The sequence below is a fragment of the Toxotes jaculatrix genome, chromosome 16 (genome assembly GCF_017976425.1).
Source record: "Toxotes jaculatrix isolate fToxJac2 chromosome 16, fToxJac2.pri, whole genome shotgun sequence".
NCBI lineage: Eukaryota > Metazoa > Chordata > Actinopteri > Toxotidae > Toxotes > Toxotes jaculatrix.
In genome coordinates, this window is record NC_054409.1 from 25,275,095 (window position 1) to 25,295,649 (window position 20,555).

Genomic DNA, 20,555 nt, shown 5'->3' on the forward strand with positions numbered 1-20,555 from the left:
CAGGTCTCTATGGGTCCCTCCCTCACATCAGTAAACACTGACGGGGGGGGTAAACACTGATGGGGGGGGGGGGGGTAAACACTGATGGGTGGTGGGGGTAAACACTGGTGGGGGTGGGGGGGGGGGGGGTAAACACTGATGGGTGGTGGGGGTAAACACTGGTGGGGGGGGGGGGTAAACACTGATGGGAGGGGGTAAACACTGATGGGGGGGCAGGTTTAAACCCATTTACAGAACCAGACACAGCTTCAGCTCTCTGCTGTTTCAGAACCATTTTCTCCTCTGTCTGTCCCACCCTCTGTCCTCCTCTGTCTGTCCCACCCTCTGTCCTCTGTCCTCCTCTGTCTGTCCCACCCTCTGTCCTCTGTTCTGCTCTGTGTTTTTCTCTTTTGTTCAGCCCTGAGTTTTGTCTGCAGGCACAGGAAGCTTCTGTGGCCATGCTGTTCTGATCCTACGTGGGCTGGACCATGGACCTGGACTCAGCTCGACTCAGGTCTGACACAGATCAGGGAGGAAAGGACAGAGGACCCGGGTCACAGTGAAATCAGACTTTTATTCGTGTTTCCGTTCACGTGTCCTGGTCCAGACACCGGCACCGTGGGGATCTGATGTTAGTTCAGTGTGCAGGTGGTCTCTGTGACGCCCCAGGGGCAGACCTGGATCCCTCTGCTCTCCTGAAAGGATGGGGGACGGCGGTACGGGACGGGGGCCTGGACAGGATCTCGTCTCTCTTGCGGTCGTAGAGCTGCTGCAGGATCAGACCTCGCTGATGCTCCGTCTGAGCCTCAGCTCTGTCCTCGCTGCGAAGCTGCCGCCGACGCTCCATCTGAGCCCTCAGGTCCGCCTGGTACGCCTCACAGGTCTGCTTCTGCCTGCGAGGACCAGCACACAGAGACCGCCTCAGTCTGTCTGCTTCTACTGGGTCAGGATCAACATCAACAGAACAGGTGACCTACCGTCTTCTCTCCTCCTCGTCCTTCTCCTTCATCTCGTCCACGAGTCTGTTCAGCTCTGATCTCTGTCTGCTCAGGTCAGCCTGTCTCTGCACCTTCAGGTCCACTGCACACACAGAGAGGGACAGAGAGACAGCTTAGCCTGGTTAAGTCTAAACCCACAGTCTGGTTCTCTGTCAGTCTTGTCCTGTGTTTTCTTACGGTTCTGTTGGACCTGCAGACGACGAGCCTCCATCACTTCGCTCATCAGTCGGCTCCTGGCGTCTCGCTGCAGGCGGCTGTCCTCCTCTCTCCTGGTCCAGGTCTCCTTCAGTTTCTCCTGGATCAGCTGCTCGGTCTCCTCCTCCTCTCTCCTCCTCCTCTGCAGCTCCTCGGACAGATGCTGTCGGTACCTCTGCTGCTCCTCACGCAGCTCCATCTGTCCCTCACACAGAGAGCAGGAACAGTGGGGCTCAGACATCATTCAGGGTTTCACCTGTGTTCAAGTGGGGTGGGGGGGGGTCTGGGCGTTTCCTGTGAGGGCGGGGCTACACACTGCTCAGGGTCTGCTGATTGGTTCAAACACTCATTTGTCTTATTTTTCAGTTTCACTCAGGTGTTTCTGTTATTTTGTCCACGTCAGCAACATGTTCGACTGTTACCTGATGATTTTAACTCTGAACCTGGAACCACAGGTGTGTGTGTGTGTGTGTGTGTGTGTGTGTGTGTGTGTGAGCACAGAACAGCTGAACTGACGCTCAGGTGTGTTCACCTTCCTCTGAGCAGCTTCCTGTTTCTCGTCCGTCTCCTGTTCGAGCAGCCGCTGCAGGACGCTCATGTCCAGCCTCAGCTCGTCCTGCCGCTCTCGGGCCAGACGCTTCATTTTCAGCCGGAGACCCTGATCCAGCTGCCGGCGCCGGGCCTGCTGAGCCTGAACCCTCTGATGCTGCTCCTGCTGCTCCTGCAGGAGACGCTGCTCCTGCTGCTGCAGCTGCAGGGACAGACAGTGATGCAGAGACAGTTTCAGTCTTAGTGGAGACGGTGAGGACGTTAATGTCAGCATCAGCTGAATGTTTCGTGTCATGTGACATTAACAGCTCTGAATTCTCTTTTATAAAAAACCTGATTTGAATGATTTTTCATTAGTTCGGTTTCATCTGGTCTGAACAGGCCTTCCTGATCACCTGACCAACAGATGGTGAGCTGATTGGACACGGGTCTGACGCTGAGGTTGATCAGCTGACCTCGGGTCAGTGAGATGACCTGAGGCGTCTGACCTGTGCTGAATCAACCTGAACTCAGACCGAAGGTTTTCAGAGCTGTTCAGGTCCTGACTACAGAGCGGTGCAGACCGTGAGACGGGCCTCGTCCTCTCTCTGCTCCCGCTCCTTCTGTCTCTGCTGCTCGGCTGTCTCCATCTGAGTCCTCAGGACGTCCAGCTGCTCCAGGTTCGTCTGCCGCCGCCTCTGCGCCCGCTGCCTCTCTCTCTCCTCCTTCGCTCGTTGGTCGGCCTCCCACAGCTCGTGGAACAGCTCGTCCTCCTCCCGCTGCTGTCGCAGTCGCTCCTGTCGGCTCCTCACCTGAGCAGCTCGCTCCGAACACACCTGCCGCTCCCTGCGTGTGTTCTGGATGGTCCGCAGCTCGTCACACTGCTCTCTGAAAAACAGCAGCACATTAACTGTGCTGGAGCTGGACTCAGGTGCTGGACTCAGGTGCTGGACTAACTGCAGTTCATCCTCCTACCACTGAACCTTCAGAGGGAGACGTGTCTCTGACTGCTGCTTTTACTCTTCAAATAAATTTATTGATGAATCTGCTAATAGTGGATTAGACGACGACACTGAACGTGTTACGTTTAAAATATCTGTAAAGTGAGAAAAGCTCAGGTTACAGGCTGACACCAGAACTAATTACTGATCAGACATAAAACTCATGGCCACGTGTGTCCAGAGCAGCTGATCTGTCATTAAACTAACTCTAACACTAAATGAACTGATGATGAAAATAAGTCGACTGTCAAACTACGTCTGTTGTTTGTATTGTTTGTTTGTTTCTGGTTTTACTCACAAACACCTGAAGCATCATGAGTCAGCACCAACAATCCACAGACCATTACTCAGCACTCCTGAGGTGCATTTGCTGATAATTATTCCTCAGTTATTATTTTCATGAACAGTTTCTGATGAATAAATGAATAAATTCTCCTTCAGTTTATGAAACAGTGAAAACGATGATGCTCGTCACATGTTGGAGCTGATGTCTTCAAATGTCACTTTACTGTGACTGAAGTCAGACGCTTCATTTTATATGTTTCTGCTGTTACTGACGGAGCTGAGTCTTCCTGAGACGGACAGATGAAAAGCAGAATCACCTCTGACAGTAACCTTTACCTGAACTGCTGGTCCAGCTTGTCTGAGACCAGCTGCTGTCTTTCACTCTCTCTTCTCTCTCTCAGGATTTTGGCTTTTTCCCTCATCTTGGTTTGTCTCTCCTCTGTGGTCTCCTTCTGCTCCTCCAGCTCCTGCAGGAGCTGCTGCTCCTCTGCCTCCAGCAGCACACGAAGCCTGAGGAGACAAACGAGTGGAACAGGTACTGCACTCTGTCTGATCGATGACTTTTTATCAATAACTGTCTGTGAAAAGTCACATGATAAAAACGTGTGTTGTATTTTCTGAGATCTGTGCAGTCAGCATGGCTGCCAGGTAAACGTAGGAAGGACAGGGTTTCCCTCTGAGCTGTGGTGGAGCAGGACGATAAAGCAGAGGAAGGAAGAACTTCTAAACTGTACTTAAGCTCAGTACTTGAGTAAATGTACTCGGTTACTTTCCACCACTGGATTACACCGGAAACATTTTCAAACCTGATGAAATAAACGAGCGTCACACGAACCTGCGTCTCCTGTCTTCAGTGGTGGACTCATGTTGGTCCACAGCAGCTCTGACCTGTCTGTCGATGGCTCCTCTCCGGAAGTGACGCTCTGAGCTCTTCAGCCAAGAGTTCTTGATGTCGCAGGTCTGTTGGTACCTGGTGAACTCCAGGACTTTGTCTCGGGCGGCGTCCTGTCTCTGTCTCTCCAGGATCAGGTGGTCTGCAGGCCTGGACAACGGGGACTTGGCTCTCTGTCCAACAGAGAAGTGACACAAACACACACTCAGACCCGAGTCTTTGTTCAGCCCCCCCCCCCCCCCCCCTCACCACACACACACACACACAGGCCTGAACGTAAAACACAAAACAAAACAAGTGAACCTTTCTGCTGAATGAGCACCTTCCTACTGTAATTTACACTTCGGTGCTTTTACTTTGGAGGATTTCTGCGTTGTGGTATTTTACTTTTTACCTGAGTGAAGGTGAGATACGTCATTAGCATACTTCCTCCACCTGTGAGCGTGGAGCTGGTGTCGGTTATGAGTTAACGGAGGGTCGGTGTCTCACCACGGCCACAGAGTGAGGCGTCGGTCCGGTGAACTCCCGGCACCTGGTTCGTCTCTGGCTGAGCAGCATTTTCCGGTGCAGACCACGGCGGATATTTCCTGACGGTAACGGTGAACTCAGTCACTCAGTCTCGGACCCTTCGCAAACCGGAGCCGGTTAAAACTTCACACACAAACATAACAGGGGTTCTGTTGCCATGGTAGCCACAAACACGGGGGCGCGGGTATGGTGAAGACACCGCCCCCTGCCGGTGGAGGAGCCGCTGGTACGACAGGAGTGTTTCCAGTTTTCTTACCCTGAACCAGCTGTAACCAGACCGGTTAGAGCCCTCAGCGGGGGCGGGCTCTCTGTGATAATACGGCCGTCACACTGGTATAAGTCCCGGCCTCCATTACTCTTCGTTTCGGAGAGGTCAGGTCAACTGGTCTTACTGTCATGGCGGACAGATCTCTATACTACAATACCCATGAGCCTCAGCTGTTGTTGCTGTGAGGAAGAAGCTGGTCAGAGGCGGGAACCGAAGGGCCTGCGGCCCGTAGACCGGGGCCGTGCCCAGGCCGAATCACGGTGCAGTGGTTTCTGACCTCTTCCTGAAACAGACCCAGAATCTGAAAGTGAAGAGGTTTAAACTTCTGTTTTAGTTTTATCCCGGTTTCACAGGTTCATCTCTGGCTGAGCACGGGACAGAATTAAAGGTCTGTGATTGGATGTTTGCCAACGAAATGCATCCTGGGAGTTGTAGTTTAGGTCTCTCCAGTTTTTATGATCAGGGATTCTTTGACTTTTGATTCCATGTTGTTCCTGGAGGTTTTAGTTAGAGTGAGTTGGATCATTACTAAGGTAAATTTTAGCTTCTCCCTTCACGGTAAACCACACACAGAACGGTGAGAACCAGCCAATCAGAGCAGCTGAGGATCCCTCTGCAGAGCCGCGGCACCCCGCCCTGCTCTGTCCCACAATGCAAAGCTCCGTCCTGTACAAACAGCTGACAGTGATGATAAGTGTCTGGAATCTCAGCTCTGTCTCAGCACAGCTTCAGGTCAGACAGGTGGACACGAACAGCGGGAGGACCCTGCTACCTTAGGTCTTTGGTTCATGTTAAACAAAACAGAATCCTTTACAAGTTATGAAGAAATAAATTAAATAGAAGTTACTGTAGTAAACCCTATGCAAGACAAACACATGACAGTTTTTCTAAATCCTTCATCCTTTCACTATCAGCTGATTTTGCCTTAATGTGGAAGTTAAACTTTAAGTCTGAGCCCAGGTCTACGCCAAGACCCGACCGTCTGTGGTCTTTAGCATCAGCAACAGTTATTTCAGCTTCATCTCTGTGGGACTCAGTGGAATCAGTGCTTTTACTTTGGATTCTTTGAGCACTGATATGTCTGTACATCTAAAATTAATTATGTCTAAAAAGTAAATCATCTAAATTCGTTTCCATCACTGGAAAATAAAAGCACATCAGACAAACTCTTATTTCAAAAGAGAAAATTTGACCGATATAATCAGGAGAAATAACCGAGCGGTTTGCCGTAGGGCAGCTTCCGGCCAGCGTCCCTCGCTCTGACGTCACAACCGAGGCGTTTCATGTCGCTACGGGAACGAGCCGCCATCTCCATGGCAACGCTCTCTGTGAAACGCTGCGCCGCCGAGAGGAACCATAAAAAAAGTCTCAACTAATTCATCCGGACGTATTTCAACGTGAAACCGAGTCAGCGATTGTTTGGACAATATACGTTACATTTATATTCTCACATAAAGAAGGGAATGAAGACTTCTGGGGACATGGGGACACATCAACGTGTCCCAGACTTCATCTTCCGCTGGACACTGATAAAAAAACGAAGCCTAACTGAAATATTTACCCTCAGTGTGAAAACAGGTCCAGCAACAATTTGATATGCTGAGAACATTTTAATCACCTGTGACTCCTCAGGTGGAGCAAATGACATCGTGACGTTCAGTCACACAGTGGCAGGAAACAGTCCGTCATCATTAAAGCACACGCTTCATCATCAATGTAGATTTTATTCATGTCTCAGTGTGTTGTTAATGTTGTTATTGTTCTTGTTGTTAAGGCAACATGTACTGCTATACACAGTGAGGGGCGGGGCCTGAGAGGGTCGGGGGCGGGGCCTTCAGTCTCACAGTTTGGCCTTGCTCATGCGGTTCATCAGTTTCTCCAGTTTGATGGCGAGCGTCATGTCGCCTTTGATACGCAGCTTCCCCGTCATGAAGGCCATGGTGGGCTTCAGCTTACCTGAAACAACACACCTGTTACCATGGAAACAACACTGCAACATCCCACTGAGACTGTCCCAATGATTTCAGCAGGTACAGCATCATCGTGGTCATGGTAACAGCGAGCTCAGTTTGTTTCATTCTGTTACCACGATGACAGCTCACCTGAGAACATCTTGCTGAAGTCGTTGGAGTCCATCGCCATGACGACATCAGGTTTCACTGGAGGCTGGCCCTGCCCTGCGCTGCCGGAGCCGCTCTTCAAGTCCAGAAACCAAACGCCCCCATGCTCTCCTTTTATGGACAGAGACACATTCACGTTAGTGACACACCTACAGGATGTCCTTATATGGACACACACTTTAAAACTATTTTATTTTCTATGTTCCTCATTGATTTACTGATTGATTTCAACATTGATCTCCACATGTTGATTTTCTATGTCATTGCAGTGACCCCCCCCCCCCCCCCCCCCCGCGCGCACCAGGCTCACAGGTCGATCACTGAGCAGTGATATTTGTTATTTTACATAATGTGAAAAAAAAAATCACACGTTATGTAAAATCCCGATCAGCTCCGCCCACTAACAGAAGCTACTTCCCTGTTCTTACCTGACAGGTCAAACTGATAAACGCCCTGCGTCGACTTGACGACGTCTTCGTTGATGACGCCTCTGATGACACCAAATGTGCTTTCTATTGGTCCACTGGAGGGGGGCGTGGCCGATGACGATGATGGTGGTGGTTTGAAGGCTGGGGTCGCCCCTGGCAACCAGGAGAGAAAATAAGATAATTCCACATCTTTTTGATCAATAACTAAACAAACTCTCTCTGTATTAATCTGTGAGGGCCTTAGGGGGCGCTGGAGTGACTCCTGATGTGTTTTTACATTTTACAAGAGTAACACACAGTATTTTAAATATAATTCTACATTTTCTGATGTTAAATTATCCAGCGTTTTGATTGGCTACTCAAATCAACATTTGGTTTCTTTATTTTTAACATTTTCTGTTAGATTAGAAATATTCCAGCTGGTAGCAGCTTAGCCCTGTCAGCTGCATTCACAGCAGCACCAGTTTCCCAGTGTCCGTAGTATCTGGAATATTCACCGTGTTGCTCCATCTGTTGGACCAGTGTCTCTGGTGCTTCATCCAGGAAGAAGTCTGGCAGCAGGGGGTGACCTGTCAAACAATCAGAGACCAGCATGAGCACCACATGACAGCATGTATAAGCATGATAAGCTGTAGCTACCTGCGCTGCGATAGCATTAGCTCACCTGGTTGGACAGCGTACGGATCGAAGTCTTGGACCCCTTGCTCTTTCAGGACGTCCTCATCCACCAGGAAGTGACCCGTGTAGTCCTTCGGTTGGGACAGGATGGCATAGGCAGCATCTGCCATGATGTCAGCTGTGCGACACTGTTTACCAACACCCTCCCCACCCAACATGTCCATAGCTGCTGTCTGGATCGCTATGGTAACAAAACACAGGTCAGAGCAGGGTTAGCATGCTAGTTTACCATAAGAGTCTACAGAGAGGCTGTTAGCATGCTAACATTTAGTCACTGACCAGTTCTGGGCCAAAGGGCATTGACGGCAATTTGACCTCTGAACTCTTCGGCCATTCCCAGGACACACATGGACATGCCGTACTTAGCCATCGTGTACGCTGAAAAACAGAGCAGACATGTTGGTACTGCAGAGGCGTTTGATAGGACACCTGGTCCAGTGGTTGCTATGGTTACCTGTGTGGTTCTTGAACCAGACGGGGTTGAGGTTGAGAGGCGGCGACAGGTTCAGGATGTGAGGACTGCGACTCTTCAGCAGGTGAGGGATGATCAGCTTGGACCTGAAAACACAGACGTTTGTTAACTCAACTAGTTTGAAGTTTGTTAACAGACACTCGTTAATGGATGTTTCTTACCTGCACCTTTTTCCCTGGTGCTCGTCATCAGCACTCAACAGTAGCTCGTTAGGAGCAGTTTACTCATTACAGCAACTAGTTAAGAGCAGGTTATTAAGAGCTGCTCACTAACATCAACGTGCTGACAACAGCTAGTTAACAACAACTAGTTTCCAGAAACTCAGCAACATCAGCTCGTTCATCGAATCTTTTTACAGCAGCTCGTCTCAGAATCAGCTCCTCGTCTGTACTGATGTTTAAACACTGGGGTCTAAGGTCTGACACAGGGACGCCCTGTAACCTCCACACCTCTGATACGAGTAAGACAACAGCACGTCAGCGACGGGCATGTCAGGTTTACGGGGACGTCTCGGCTTGATGCTGACATGGTCTCTGAACCTTTGACGCCCATCGCTCAGGGTCAGTAACAGCACTAACATGTGTTCAGTGATGTGAGTGCGTGTCAGGCTCATACGTCAGGTATGTTCCTCTCAGGTTGATTCCCAGCATCAGATCCACCTTCTTCATCGGCGTCTCCAGAGTTCCTGTCAGACTGATGGCGCTGGCGTTGTTCACCAGGATGTCGATACCTGCCAATCAAACACAAGCGCTGTGATGATGTCACTGCCAGGGCGGTTTATCAGAGAGGTCACTGTGTCATTATCTGATGATTGTCTGATGCATCATAACATGTACAGAGCGCTGAGCTCTGCTCAGAGACTCTGGTACCTCCAAACGTGTCCACAGCTTTCTGAATGGCGTCTCCGACCTGCTTCTCATCACGAATGTCAACAACACAGGGCAACGCTTTCCCACCTGCTGCCTCCACTACAACACACAGGAAACACACACATCAGAAAACGCTTCAGCAGAGCCTGACACATCAAACACAGCAACACAGAGGTGGAGGTGCCGTCTCTGATCTGATCTGCCTGTTTAGGTTCAGCTTGCAGTTTGCTGCCCTCTTGTGGCTGCAGAAGGCATCGTCTCTTTGAGCTAAGCTAACAAACGCTGGGGCTTGTCAATCAGCCGCCCTCGACTCAGCTTCCACTGTTCTGAGATCAGTTATATTTCACACATTATTATACTCATGCAGATGTAATGAGCCTCCAGCTGTTTAGCTATGGAACGTTTAAAAAACATGAATGAAAACAAGTCAAACACACAAAGTAAAACACAGTCCACATGGTCACGTGGATTTGATTTTCATGTATTAATTTACCGTCATCAGTACATGAACAACACACGTTATATACACGAGTATGTCACTGTTTGATACTCAGCTGAAAACACGAGTGACTACATTTAGTCCCATTTATCATGGACAGGACGGACAGTACTGCTGTCCCTGTGGACAACAGAAAGATAAATATTTGTCCTTAACGAGTCATGTAATTATAACAGTCAAGGCACATGTAATAAGGGAACTTATAACAATGTGTATTACTTTTCATTTCATTGTTGAATTTGTAACAATTAACTATTTTCAGCAGCGGATTAATCCACATGTGCTGCTGTGTGTATGGCACCAGTTAGCCTGTTAGCTCCTCACCCTCCTGAGCGGCGGTGTAGATGGTTCCTGGTAGTTTGGGGTGGGGCTCGGCGGTCTTGGCGGCGATAACGATGTTGGCTCCGTCTCTGGCAGCTTTCAGCGCGATGGCTTTACCGATCCCTCGACTCGCTCCGGTGATGAAGAGCGTGCAGCCGGCTAACTTCCTGAAACACACAAGTTGCAGACCTGAAACATGTGCTTAGATTCATAATGTTGTTCTTCTTTGATCAAACGGAGTTGCACTTCTGGTAACATGTTTTAGGACACCCCCATTTTTCCAGTTTGAAGTGAAATGTCAGCAGCTCAGGCCCAGTGAAAAAACTTAAATGGTACAAAGGTCAGTGTTAAACTGCCCAAGGTTATAAACACAAAACAAACAACAACAGAAAACAGGATTTTTCAGGGATGAAGAAACTGGTTCACTCCCAGTTCAGAAACACTGAGACACTGAATTCTGTTAAACGACGGTTGGAGAAATGGAGGCGTTTAAAACGTCTGACTGGTGGTGCAGATCATCAGTTCTCCAGTTACAGACAGCTTTTATTTTGAAGTTGTTTAACTGTCTGCTTCAGTCAACATTAAATATTTGTCAGTTTCATCTTCTTTTGCTTCAGGGCATCGTCAGGGAGACAAACTGTCTGTAGTCGTACCTCTGGTTTTTCCAGCTGACTGTTTCTGTCCTGGAAACAATCAAACCTCCTCTAACAAACACTGACTGAATGTTACAGTATTTAGATATAATTTTATTGAAAATATTAGATTTCAAGTTAGTTTCAACCATTTAAATGCTGAAGATGTTAAAGATGTCAGTGTGAATTTTGACATTCACACTTGCAAATATTTCATTGCAAATATTTAATTTATTCATTTATGTAAAATCGACAGTTTGTTGTTTGAAATGTTAGTTTTGTTTCTCTTTTTCAGAATCAAAATCAGAAAACTTTATTACCAGGTATGTTACGCATACAAGGAATTTGCCATGGTGTTGCAAAACAGAAGACTTGGACTAGCAAGTCCCATAACAAAACACGTGTTAAACACACCAAACATACTAAATAAAAAAGAAATAATAATAAAAAAGAAAGAAAGAAAGAAAGTACGAAGAGAAGGACAATCTTTACAAATAATGTAATCTGTATGTTTCGTTTTGTTTACATGTAACAGCTTACTGCTTACAACTGCACTTTATATTACTATTGTTGTGTGAATTGCAATGTTTTTCTTTCAATAAAGTTTGAGAAAACTTCCCGTTCACTTTTCAGTATAAATTCCTTCGCACACAAAGTAAATAAACAGGCTTTTATTTTGAAGGTACGTTAGCTGTCCGGTTGTCTCAGCGTTACACACACAGACACACACACAGACACACAGACACACACACACACAACACAACATCAACGCTACATTACAGAAACACTGTCAGTGTAAAAGCTTCCCGCCAAATGAAACAACAAAAATAAAAACCATTAACACATTAATATGCAGGCGCTGTTGTTAGCCACCGGGCTAACTGAGGCAGCTACAGGAGGAGGAGCTCAGGTGGAGGAGCTCAGGTGGAGCCAAGCTCTGCTTCAAACACCTGATCTGTTTAAACTATTTATAAACAGTGTTCACTTAGATAAAATCTAGATTTGTCCCAAACTCGGTTCTAACTTTGCAGTGAATAACGAGACTAAAACCTGTTTTTGTTCGTCAGGATTCAAGAGTCTTTGTTGTTATTATGCAAGCATAGCGATTTTTGCAGAGATTCCCGGCGTTACACAAAGTTCTGAAAGTAGGAGAACAAACCTCAACAAGAAGTTTTAACGAGGTGCTCGAGCGCCAGAACTGCTGTCGCCAAACTCCGTCCAAAAAATCTTAACTTTTAGAGTAATTTTGACGCTTTGAACCAAACTCCGCCCAGTTTCTGAATCAGAAACTTTAACTACGCGATTCATTCTAATAACGAGCTTTCTGCCTGCTCTGATTCTGTTTCCTTGTTTTGAAGTAGCCTGAATACAGGCAGTAATCATTCAGAGGTCTTTTGAACAGGTGTCTGCATGTAGGACAAAAGACAAAAAGCTAGATAATGCACCACTGCAGCTGTTGCCAAACTCCATAGAAAAAAATCTTCAATTATCAAACTGCTTTGAGCAAAGGTCAGGCAGACGGACAAGAACAGAACTGCACCGATTTTCTAAATCAGAAAGCTTCACTTCTCAATTCGGCTTTAGTAAATCCCCGAAATAAATATGCTTCATTCACAAAAATCTCCACTTATTCCTGACCTTCTCCGAGCTTTGCAATGAGCACATAAAACCGTCAGTGTTTCGCGGTCTTTAAGAAAGGAATTCTGTAAATAGAGATAAACGCAGAGCAGCCGGACGTGCACACTCACCCCGTGTTCTGCAGCATCGTTGGTTTCAGGTGAAAGTCAACAGGTGAAGGAACCGTTCGCACCGTTAGTGTTCGTCTTTACAGCCCGTCGTCTTCACCACCTTTCACCCACTTAAAGATCCTCGAGCCAACAGGATGTTACAAATTACCTCTTCCGCCACTTCCGGTCTGCGGGCAAAGATTCACACGGATCGATGAGATGTCAAACTTTGAATCCGTGAGATCTAAAACCGTCCTGTCGTCGTTGCAGTGATATTTCCAAACATATTTCATACTCTGATAAAGACCAGAAGAAATGTTTGTACATAACTGAATACATAATTTAATTCTTTTCTTATTATAGTTTTATTATAATGGCTCGGGTTTAGATTCCACAGCACGTTTATATCACACAGTATACAACATATTTGTTTTATATACATTTAGAGTTGTGTTGTTGTTGTGTTGCTGTTGAGTAATCTACATGTTTACCGGATGCTGCACATACAGAAAGTATTCAGACCCCTTCGCTTTATCGTCCTGTAGATTTAACTGTAAATGGATGAATGGCTGATCAGTGTACACTGAGCAAGTCACAACAACAAAGTGAAAACACGAGTGGAAACTGAATCCTGTCTGTAACAGTATTTACTGTAACTGTCACGTGATCTCTGTTCTTCCATTTCTTATTTTTTTTCATAGATTTCCTGCAGTTCATGTAGTTACCTGGCAGCTTCACTTACCTGCTTACATTACAGATGTGTATGACCAGTGTATGAACCATGATCACATGTATGACACAGCCCAACGTGCCGCTCACGTGTTTAAGCTTCAGTGATGTGAGCTCATCCTGCTCAGCCTTCAATAGCTTTGAACCCGCTGATTAATGTTTTACACGTTCGAGCTGATTGATCGATTGTTATCGATCGGTCTGATCTAAGGCGTGTTCGCAAGCCGCCATGTTCTCCCGTGACGTCAGCAAACGGGAAGTGAGCTCGTTGTTCTCTGCTGCCTGGCTGCAGCGCGGGAGGCTCGCGGACCAAAACAACTCCTCTTCCTCCTCGCGGACCATGGACGGGTGAGCGCCCGCACGTTCCCGCCGCTGCTTTACCTTTCTGCCTCCCTCGCGTTTCCTTGGTGATTGAGCCGCACCTGCGCGACCCTCCCGCCCGTTTGCTGTTGTTTACTTGTGTGCGGAAACCGTTTCCCGCCAGAGAATCCCCCCCGTTTATCCGCTCCTCGCGCGCTCTTTGTCGCTCATGTTTCGGTTTTTCTGGTGTTGTTTTGGTTGAAAGTGTCGCGAGCGAATGGTGACGGTTGAGCGGTGGGGTTTCATGGGCTGAAATCCCGCGATAACTGTGTGTTCACGTACAGCGCAGACGGATACATTTCACGTTCTGCGAATTTACCTCAGCAGACTGGTCACGTGTTCACGGTCCCAATGTGCCGTAAAGTCGATTAACCGAACACCAGTTTCATCATCATCATGTTGATGAAGAATAAACATAAAACGGGTTTTTAGTTTGAGTCAGAGACAGAGAACGAGCAGGTTCGGATTCATCAATCACTCTGATGATTTATCACCAATAGTTTAATCTGTGAAACTTATTCTGTCAGCAGCACACCTGCTCGTTCCACACGTTATTTTTCTCTTCATGTATTAATTGATTAATCGATTGACGGATTGTTTTTGAACCAATAAACTGAATCTCTGTGGGTTTTCAGCTGTTGATCAGACACAACCAGACGTTTACGGAACACTGACTTTATAACGACCAAACAACTCATTGACTAATCATGAACATAATCAACAGATTAATTGATGATGAAAATAATTGTCAGTTGTAACTGAAACAGTTTGAGTTTAGAATGAATGAATGAATGAATCTCAGCTGCTTCACCAGGTTTACTTCAGTTTATCTGTCTCCCTCAGGAATCAGCGTTCAGCTCGTCTCTCAGCTGCCCTGCGAACATGAGCACCTCCAACCTGTCCACAGGTGAGACCCCCCCCCTCTCTCTGTCAGTGTCTGTGAACCTCTCTCTGCCTGAAACTCGATTTGTTTAATGCTGTATTTACCTGCGTGTTTGTGTCTGTCCACAGTGGATGGCACTGATAGGCTGTGTGTTTCTGAGCGCGCTCAGTGCGTCCCATCACGGGTCCTTCACCTGCGTCAGCTTCCTGCTGACATCTCTGAACAGGAAGTGCTCTCTCTGGCTCTACCCTTCGGCCGAGTTAGTAAACTGATCACGCTGAAAACCAAACACCAGGTAACACGCGATGATGTTTCCTCGTGTTTTATTAGCGGAGATGGAAAGAGAAGAAGAGCTCACCTGTCTCTGCTCACCTGTCTGAGGAGCTCGCTCCATGTTTAAACCACACTGAACGTACTGGAATCCATTTATTGACTCAGCTCTTTGTTCGTGTTTCGTGATTGTTTTTCGTTTCCAGGCGTTTTTAGAGATGGCATCAGAGGAAGCAGCTGTCACCATGGTGAACTACTACACCTCAGCCACGCCCACTGTCAGGAACCAGCCAATCTTCATTCAGTACTCCACCCACCGCGAGCTCAAGACAGACAATCAGGTGAGAAGGAGCGGCTCAGGCACCGCCCACATCAACACAACAGTCATTTAAAAATGTGGAAATGTTTAGATTCATCCTGAAACTCAGCAGATTTAACTGCGATCGAAGCTGCGTCACGTTTCATTTAACGTGTTGGTGACAGAGAGAATGTTGCTATGGTAACGTGTAATGTTTAGTTTTTATTATTAATTTCACACTTTTGTTTATTTTTGTTTGTTTGTTGACAGAGAGCTCAGGCTTCACTGCAGGCCATCAGCGCAGCAGCAGTGCATTCTGGGAGCATGATGTCGGCAGGGGAAGGGCGGGGTTTGGCCCCGGGTCAGAGTCCCGTCCTGAGGATCATCGTAGAGAATTTATTTTACCCGGTGACGCTGGAGGTGCTGCAGCAGGTCGGGGAAGCTTGTTTCACTGTGACAGTTTGATTGTGTCGAACCTGGATGTGTTTGTGTTGTTGTGTTGTGTTGGACAGTTGTGTATTCTCTTCACTGTGTTTTCAGATCTTCAGTAAGTTCGGCTCAGTGCTGAAGATCATCACATTCACCAGAAACAATCAGTTTCAGGCTCTGCTGCAGTTCAGTGACGCCGTGCACGCTCAGCACGCCAAGGCCGTGAGTCACGTGCACGCTCACACATGCTCACACCATATTACAGTAAAAACTGGTAGAAAAAAACATCTGATAAACTCCACCAATCAGAGCCAGTGTTTAGAGCCTGGTCCAATCAGATGGCAGCTCTGTCTTCCTGTCTTTCAGTCTCTGGACGGTCAGAACATTTATAATGGCTGCTGCACACTGAGGATCGACTTCTCCAAACTGAGCGCGCTCAACGTCAAATACAACAACGACAAGAGTCGAGACTTCACCAGAGCCGACCTACCGACGGGAGAGCTGGAGCCTGCCGCCGCGTTTGGTAAGATGAGCTAACGGTACTACCGTCAATGCTAACGGCAGAGAGTGTAACGTACGGCAGCGTGACATGTGGTGCCCAGGTAATACAGGTGTGTGTGTGTGTGTTACAGGTGTAGCTCTCCCTCCATACGGGGCAGCAGCTTTCCCGCCCACCTTCCACCAGCACACAGGTGAGACAGTCGACACGCCGTCAGTGTTAAAATGACACTTTCATGTGTGTGATGCTGTTTGTGTTTACTCGACACTGTTGTAAATAAAGTTTCATTATATCTTTTCCTCTTTGTTAAATAAAGCTTTACAGTTTTGTACACACTACCCTGTTTTAAATAAAGTTTTCTGGGGGTTTTCTGTCCTCAGGTCTGTCCATGGCGGCCGTCCCCGGCTCGTTGGTGTCCCCCCCTCGTGTCTCGCTCCAGGTGGTGCCCCCTGCCGTCCACTCAGTGCTGCTGGTGTCCAACCTGAATCCAGAGGTCAGAGGTCACACTGTCACACAACAGCCAACCAATCAGAGCGCTGCACTCTCAGCTAACGTTGTTACCGCTGTTTTCTCTGCAGAGCGTGTCTCCTCACTGCCTCTTCATCCTGTTTGGTAAGAAACGCTTTCAGTGTTTAGCTTTTACACAGCAGCTGTTAACTGTTAGCAGCTGTTAGCTGTTAGCAGCTGCGAACTCACACCAGACAGAACCTCATTCAGAAAACACTTGTTTTTATTTTCATTAGAAATGTGCAACTTTTTTCTGTGAATTTGATTCAGTATCGTTTCTGCTTGAATTCAGCTTCTTTGAACCCAAAAAATAAACAAGTGATGGACTTTACTCCTGCTCCAGTAAAACTAAATTCAAAACAGCATCATATGAAACAAAACTATCAACAGCTGAATAAAGAAATATGATTGTAGACTCGTCTTATGGAGTCAGATAAAATTTTCATGGGTGTTCTGAACAGACTGAAGTTGATCTGCTTGTTTCTGTTTGCAGGTGTTTATGGCGACGTTCAGAGAGTGAAAATCCTCTTCAATAAGAAAGAAAATGCTCTCGTTCAGATGAGCGACGCCACTCAGGCTCAGCTCGGTCCGAAACATATTTATATTTATTCATTCTGAAATTTAAAAAACCTATTTTCATCTTCAACTGTTTTATTAGATTCCTGTAAATGTTGGTGAGTGATTGTGAACTGAAGCCTGTTCACTGTCAGTTAAACTTTCAGTTTCATTTTAGAATGTGAAATATTTAATATAGAACTTTTAAAAATATTTAATAAAATACAAAATAAAATAGTGATTTTTCAAATTTTGTAAATTTTATTTTCAAACATTTAAAAACTTTTTTTTACCATAAAAAAGTTTAGTATTTTAAATGTTATATTTGTAAAAGTAATTGTTTTGTTTTAAACAAGTTCATTTTATCTTCATTTTTTAAAATGAATTTTTTATTTTTTCTTCCTGGCAGCAATGAGTCACCTGAACGGCCAGCGTCTCCATGGTAACGTGATTCGAGTGACATTGTCCAAACACCCAGTGGTGCAGCTGCCTCGTGGGGGGGCGGGGCAAGAGGAGCAGGCGCTGACTCGGGACTTCTCAGGCTCTGCCCTCCACCGCTTCAAAAAACCTGGATCCAAAAACTTTAACAACATTTTCCCTCCGTCGGCGACGCTGCACCTCTCCAACATCCCGTAAGATTCATTCACCCACATCCGATTCACTTCACATCATTTACTAACGAACTGGAACGTGGAGTGACGGACCCAGTTCAGTTTCTCAGTGTTTAAGAACAGTGTTCATTTATTTTCCTTCCTTTCTTGCCTCCTTGTCTCCTAGCTCCTCGGTCAGTGAGGAGGTGTTGAAGGATTTATTTTCCTCCAGTGGATTCACCGTCAAAGGCTTCAAGTTTTTCCAGTGAGTAACAACAACAGTGACCACGTTTGCTTGGTGCTGCAGTTCGTTGGTTAACCTGATCAGGTTAACCGATCAGGTTAGCCGATCAGGTTAGCCGATCAGGTTAACTGAGCTTTGGTAAAAATCAGAATCAGCAGGTGGTTTCAGTCAAATTTGAGGTGTTAAACATTTAAAGGTGGGAGTTTGCTGCTTTTCTTGGTCGTGGATCACAGTAAATTAGATTTAGTGACATCAGCAGAGTCTGTCTGATGATGTCATTTCCTCTGATGTCACAGGAAGGATAGGAAGATGGCTCTGATGCAGTTGGCGTCAGTGGAGGAGGCCATCGAGGCTCTGATCGCACTGCACGACCACCAGCTGGACCACAACCAGCACCTCCGAGTCTCCTTCTCCAAGTCCACCATCTGACCTTTGACCCTGGAACTCCTCACAGATAAATGTGAAGCAGATCAGCTGACCTCGGCAAGTGGCCCTGGACTTTCAGCAGTGTTACCTTAGCTATTAGCCTGTTTGCTTCAAGTTTAGTATGAGGGTTGAGAATGATTCAGATTAACATAAATTTAGGTTTGAATGACACAAGGCGGCCATGTTTAATAGGCCTCCTCCTGAAGATGTGGGAGCTCTGAGCTTTGCAGGAATCTTCGACCCATATTTACAAGTTGGTAACTTCTGATTGCAGCAGCTCCCACGGGACACAACACGGCGATATCCGGTTAGCTTTGAGTTTAGTCAGCTGTTAGCCACCAGTTTAGCAGCAGCAGCAGCTTTTAGCTTGTCAGCTTTGAATTTAGCTACAGTACTAAGTTTACGTTAAAGTCAGCATTTCTTGAGCTGGACTGTGTTAATCCACAGAGTTAGTTTAATGTTTGACGCGTTGTTCGATCCTTTAACGTAACTTAGAAAAACAGATGCTAAATTTAAATCTCAGTATTGGACAGAAAAATGACATTCAAATATTTTTCCAGCTCTTTCCGACTTACTGCAGCTAACTGCATAAATGCTACCTAGCATGGAGGCTAAAGGCTAACACACTAATAGCTAACTAACGTCTGATAGCTCGTTAGCGTCAGTGCTGAAGTTGCTGGGCCTCTGACCTCGGAGTCTCTGATGTCACACACTTTCTGGACATTTTGACCTTTTTCCCCTCCAGCCCTGTCATCTGACCTTTGACCTTTGAAGGTGACTAACCAATCAGATGTCCAGGATTCTGATTGGCTCACGGTGGGAACAAACAGACCAATGGGAGAGCCCCAACACATCAACGATCTGTGCCTACAAACACTCGCAGACATCACAGTAACGGATGATGTCACAATGAGGGGTCATCGCCATGGTTACACTGGTTACAGAGCACATTCCTGAGAGGACTGAGAGCTAAGTACCAATGCATTGTGGGTAGTGGAGTCCAACAAGGAGTTAATGAGTGAGTTGAACTGTATTTGTCTAAATGTTAAATCAATGTGATGCAGAAAAAAAATCAGGAAAAATAAAATCTGCCTTTTCTTAAAATTCCAAATAACGGAAAGATTCAAATTTTCCATGTAGTTTATTTTGTATTCCCAGTTCCTCAGCATGGACGCAGATTCAGTCGTGTAAACTGTAATTACTGAACTTATTTATTTACTTTAGTTTCACTAACTTTCACAAACTTTTTTTATGATTTTTGTGCCTTTCCATCGGCGCTTCATGCTGCCATCTGATTGGTTGATTATCATCATTATTATGATTTTAGAATTTAGCCGCCTGTGATCTCAACAAACCTTCTTCTGTGCCTTATTTTTCTGCTGGTTTTTGGTTTTTAAACGGTGGTCGGGTGAGTTTCAGTCGCAGGTCGTGTTGATCTGACTTTCATGTTTTTTGTAGAATTTTTTCACCTAGTTAAAAATATTTTTTGTTACATGTTTTATTGTTGGTATATATTTTTGGGAAGGTTTTATAATCATGAATGTATTTATACTGTAAACGTGAACTAGATAATGCTTTCAACGTCCCGCCCACCTGCGTATCTGTGTATTTATATATGTGTGTGTGTGTGTGTGTGTAAATGAGTGTCAAACTGAGCTGTGATTTGTTCTTTGTTCTTTTTCCTATTAAAATATATTTAATTCAAATTCAGCTTTTTTTTCATGTTATTTTTTCTCCATCGTTAAAGTAAAAATCAGCTGTTTTTCCTTTTTCTTTCATTTAGTTTGGATGTGTGATTTTGGGGATTTTCTTTAAACAGGAAACAAGCCAGAAAAAAACAGGAAGTTGCCAATTCCCAGTTTGCCTTGTGACCTCTGACCTTCTGATTTGGTGAACGAGAGCTGTCCACACGTTACAGCAAAGAAATTTTACTTTATTTTTCATATTTCTAGAATTTTCGTATCGTTTTTATTCATTATTTTATTTAAGCAAACGTTCGTTTTTTTTTTAATTTGGTGAATTCTATAAAGAAGTGGGGGAGGGGTCAAACCAAGCCAAAGTTTGTGTGCCTTTTAATTGGACCAAATCATTTTCTCATTATGACATCACTTCCTGAATAAACGGCACTTCTTTTCTTTTTCTACTAATTAGATTTTTTTGTGACACGATACTTCTAGTTTAACGTATCTTTAAACTTTTGGTTTTTTATGTGTTTGAAGTTCCGATATTTGTTTCACATGAAGTGAAGTTTTTTTCCAAACGGTAACATCACGGTAACATCTCCTTTCAGGGTTTAAATGAGTAAAAACTCTACAACTTTTCATATAGCCCCACCCACTCATCAA

The 20,555-nt window shown here is 45.8% G+C and overlaps 3 protein-coding genes across 4 annotated transcripts; 1 reads left to right on the forward strand and 2 right to left on the reverse strand.

The window, feature by feature from the left end:
* Positions 1 to 588: 588 nt before the first annotated feature.
* cfap53 (cilia and flagella associated protein 53) lies at positions 589 to 4,714 on the reverse strand. 2 transcript variants are annotated; one of them, XM_041059215.1, is made up of 8 exons: positions 4,368 to 4,714; positions 3,822 to 4,051; positions 3,323 to 3,496; positions 2,285 to 2,588; positions 1,705 to 1,923; positions 1,155 to 1,371; positions 957 to 1,059; positions 589 to 872 (listed from the first exon to the last, which is right to left on the reverse strand). In XM_041059215.1, exons 1-8 carry the CDS (start codon positions 4,434 to 4,436, stop codon positions 617 to 619), a joined length of 1,572 nt encoding a protein of 523 aa, XP_040915149.1. In that variant the 5' UTR covers positions 4,437 to 4,714; the 3' UTR covers positions 589 to 616. The 2 variants fall into 2 exon arrangements, with proteins under 2 accessions (XP_040915149.1, XP_040915150.1); XM_041059216.1 differs by having other exon boundaries at positions 4,273 to 4,495.
* Positions 4,715 to 6,378: 1,664 nt separating this feature from the next.
* On the reverse strand, positions 6,379 to 13,297 carry hsdl2 (hydroxysteroid dehydrogenase like 2). The gene is made up of 12 exons (XM_041058467.1): positions 13,163 to 13,297; positions 12,442 to 12,608; positions 10,065 to 10,228; positions 9,242 to 9,340; positions 8,988 to 9,102; positions 8,355 to 8,458; positions 8,180 to 8,278; positions 7,887 to 8,081; positions 7,720 to 7,791; positions 7,223 to 7,375; positions 6,777 to 6,905; positions 6,379 to 6,630 (listed from the first exon to the last, which is right to left on the reverse strand). Exons 2-12 carry the CDS (start codon positions 12,456 to 12,458, stop codon positions 6,515 to 6,517), a joined length of 1,263 nt encoding a protein of 420 aa, XP_040914401.1. The 5' UTR covers positions 12,459 to 12,608; positions 13,163 to 13,297; the 3' UTR covers positions 6,379 to 6,514.
* Positions 13,298 to 13,408: 111 nt separating this feature from the next.
* On the forward strand, positions 13,409 to 19,920 carry LOC121195179 (polypyrimidine tract-binding protein 3-like). Its single transcript, XM_041058466.1, has 14 exons — positions 13,409 to 13,497; positions 14,353 to 14,416; positions 14,521 to 14,687; positions 14,869 to 15,003; positions 15,231 to 15,392; positions 15,501 to 15,611; positions 15,756 to 15,912; positions 16,022 to 16,081; positions 16,269 to 16,381; positions 16,467 to 16,500; positions 16,889 to 16,981; positions 17,360 to 17,582; positions 17,728 to 17,805; positions 18,081 to 19,920. The coding sequence occupies exons 2-14, from the start codon at positions 14,392 to 14,394 to the stop codon at positions 18,211 to 18,213; spliced, it is 1,491 nt and encodes a 496-aa protein (XP_040914400.1). The 5' UTR covers positions 13,409 to 13,497; positions 14,353 to 14,391; the 3' UTR covers positions 18,214 to 19,920.
* Positions 19,921 to 20,555: the final 635 nt, after the last annotated feature.

Bases quoted from the DNA above. Each gene is read 5' to 3' on its own strand.
- cfap53 (XM_041059215.1), bottom strand. From the start codon at position 4,436: ATGCTGCTCAGCCAGAGACGAACCAGGTGCCGGGAGTTCACCGGACCG. The intron at 3,497-3,821 runs GTTCGTGTGACG...TTGTCTCCTCAG, and splicing joins ACTGAAGACAGGAGACGCAG to GCTTCGTGTGCTGCTGGAGG. The intron at 1,924-2,284 runs GTCTGCACCGCT...CTGTCCCTGCAG, and splicing joins AGGACGAGGCCCGTCTCACG to CTGCAGCAGCAGGAGCAGCG.
- hsdl2 (XM_041058467.1), bottom strand. The intron at 7,376-7,719 runs GTGAATATTCCA...CCTGGTTGCCAG, and splicing joins CCAACAGATGGAGCAACACG to GGGCGACCCCAGCCTTCAAA. The intron at 6,631-6,776 runs GTGAGCTGTCAT...GTGTTGTTTCAG, and splicing joins CTTCAGCAAGATGTTCTCAG to GTAAGCTGAAGCCCACCATG.
- LOC121195179 (XM_041058466.1), top strand. From the start codon at position 14,392: ATGAGCACCTCCAACCTGTCCACAG. The intron at 14,688-14,868 runs GTAACACGCGAT...TTTCGTTTCCAG, and splicing joins CGCTGAAAACCAAACACCAG to GCGTTTTTAGAGATGGCATC. The intron at 15,913-16,021 runs GTAAGATGAGCT...TGTGTGTTACAG, and splicing joins GGAGCCTGCCGCCGCGTTTG to GTGTAGCTCTCCCTCCATAC.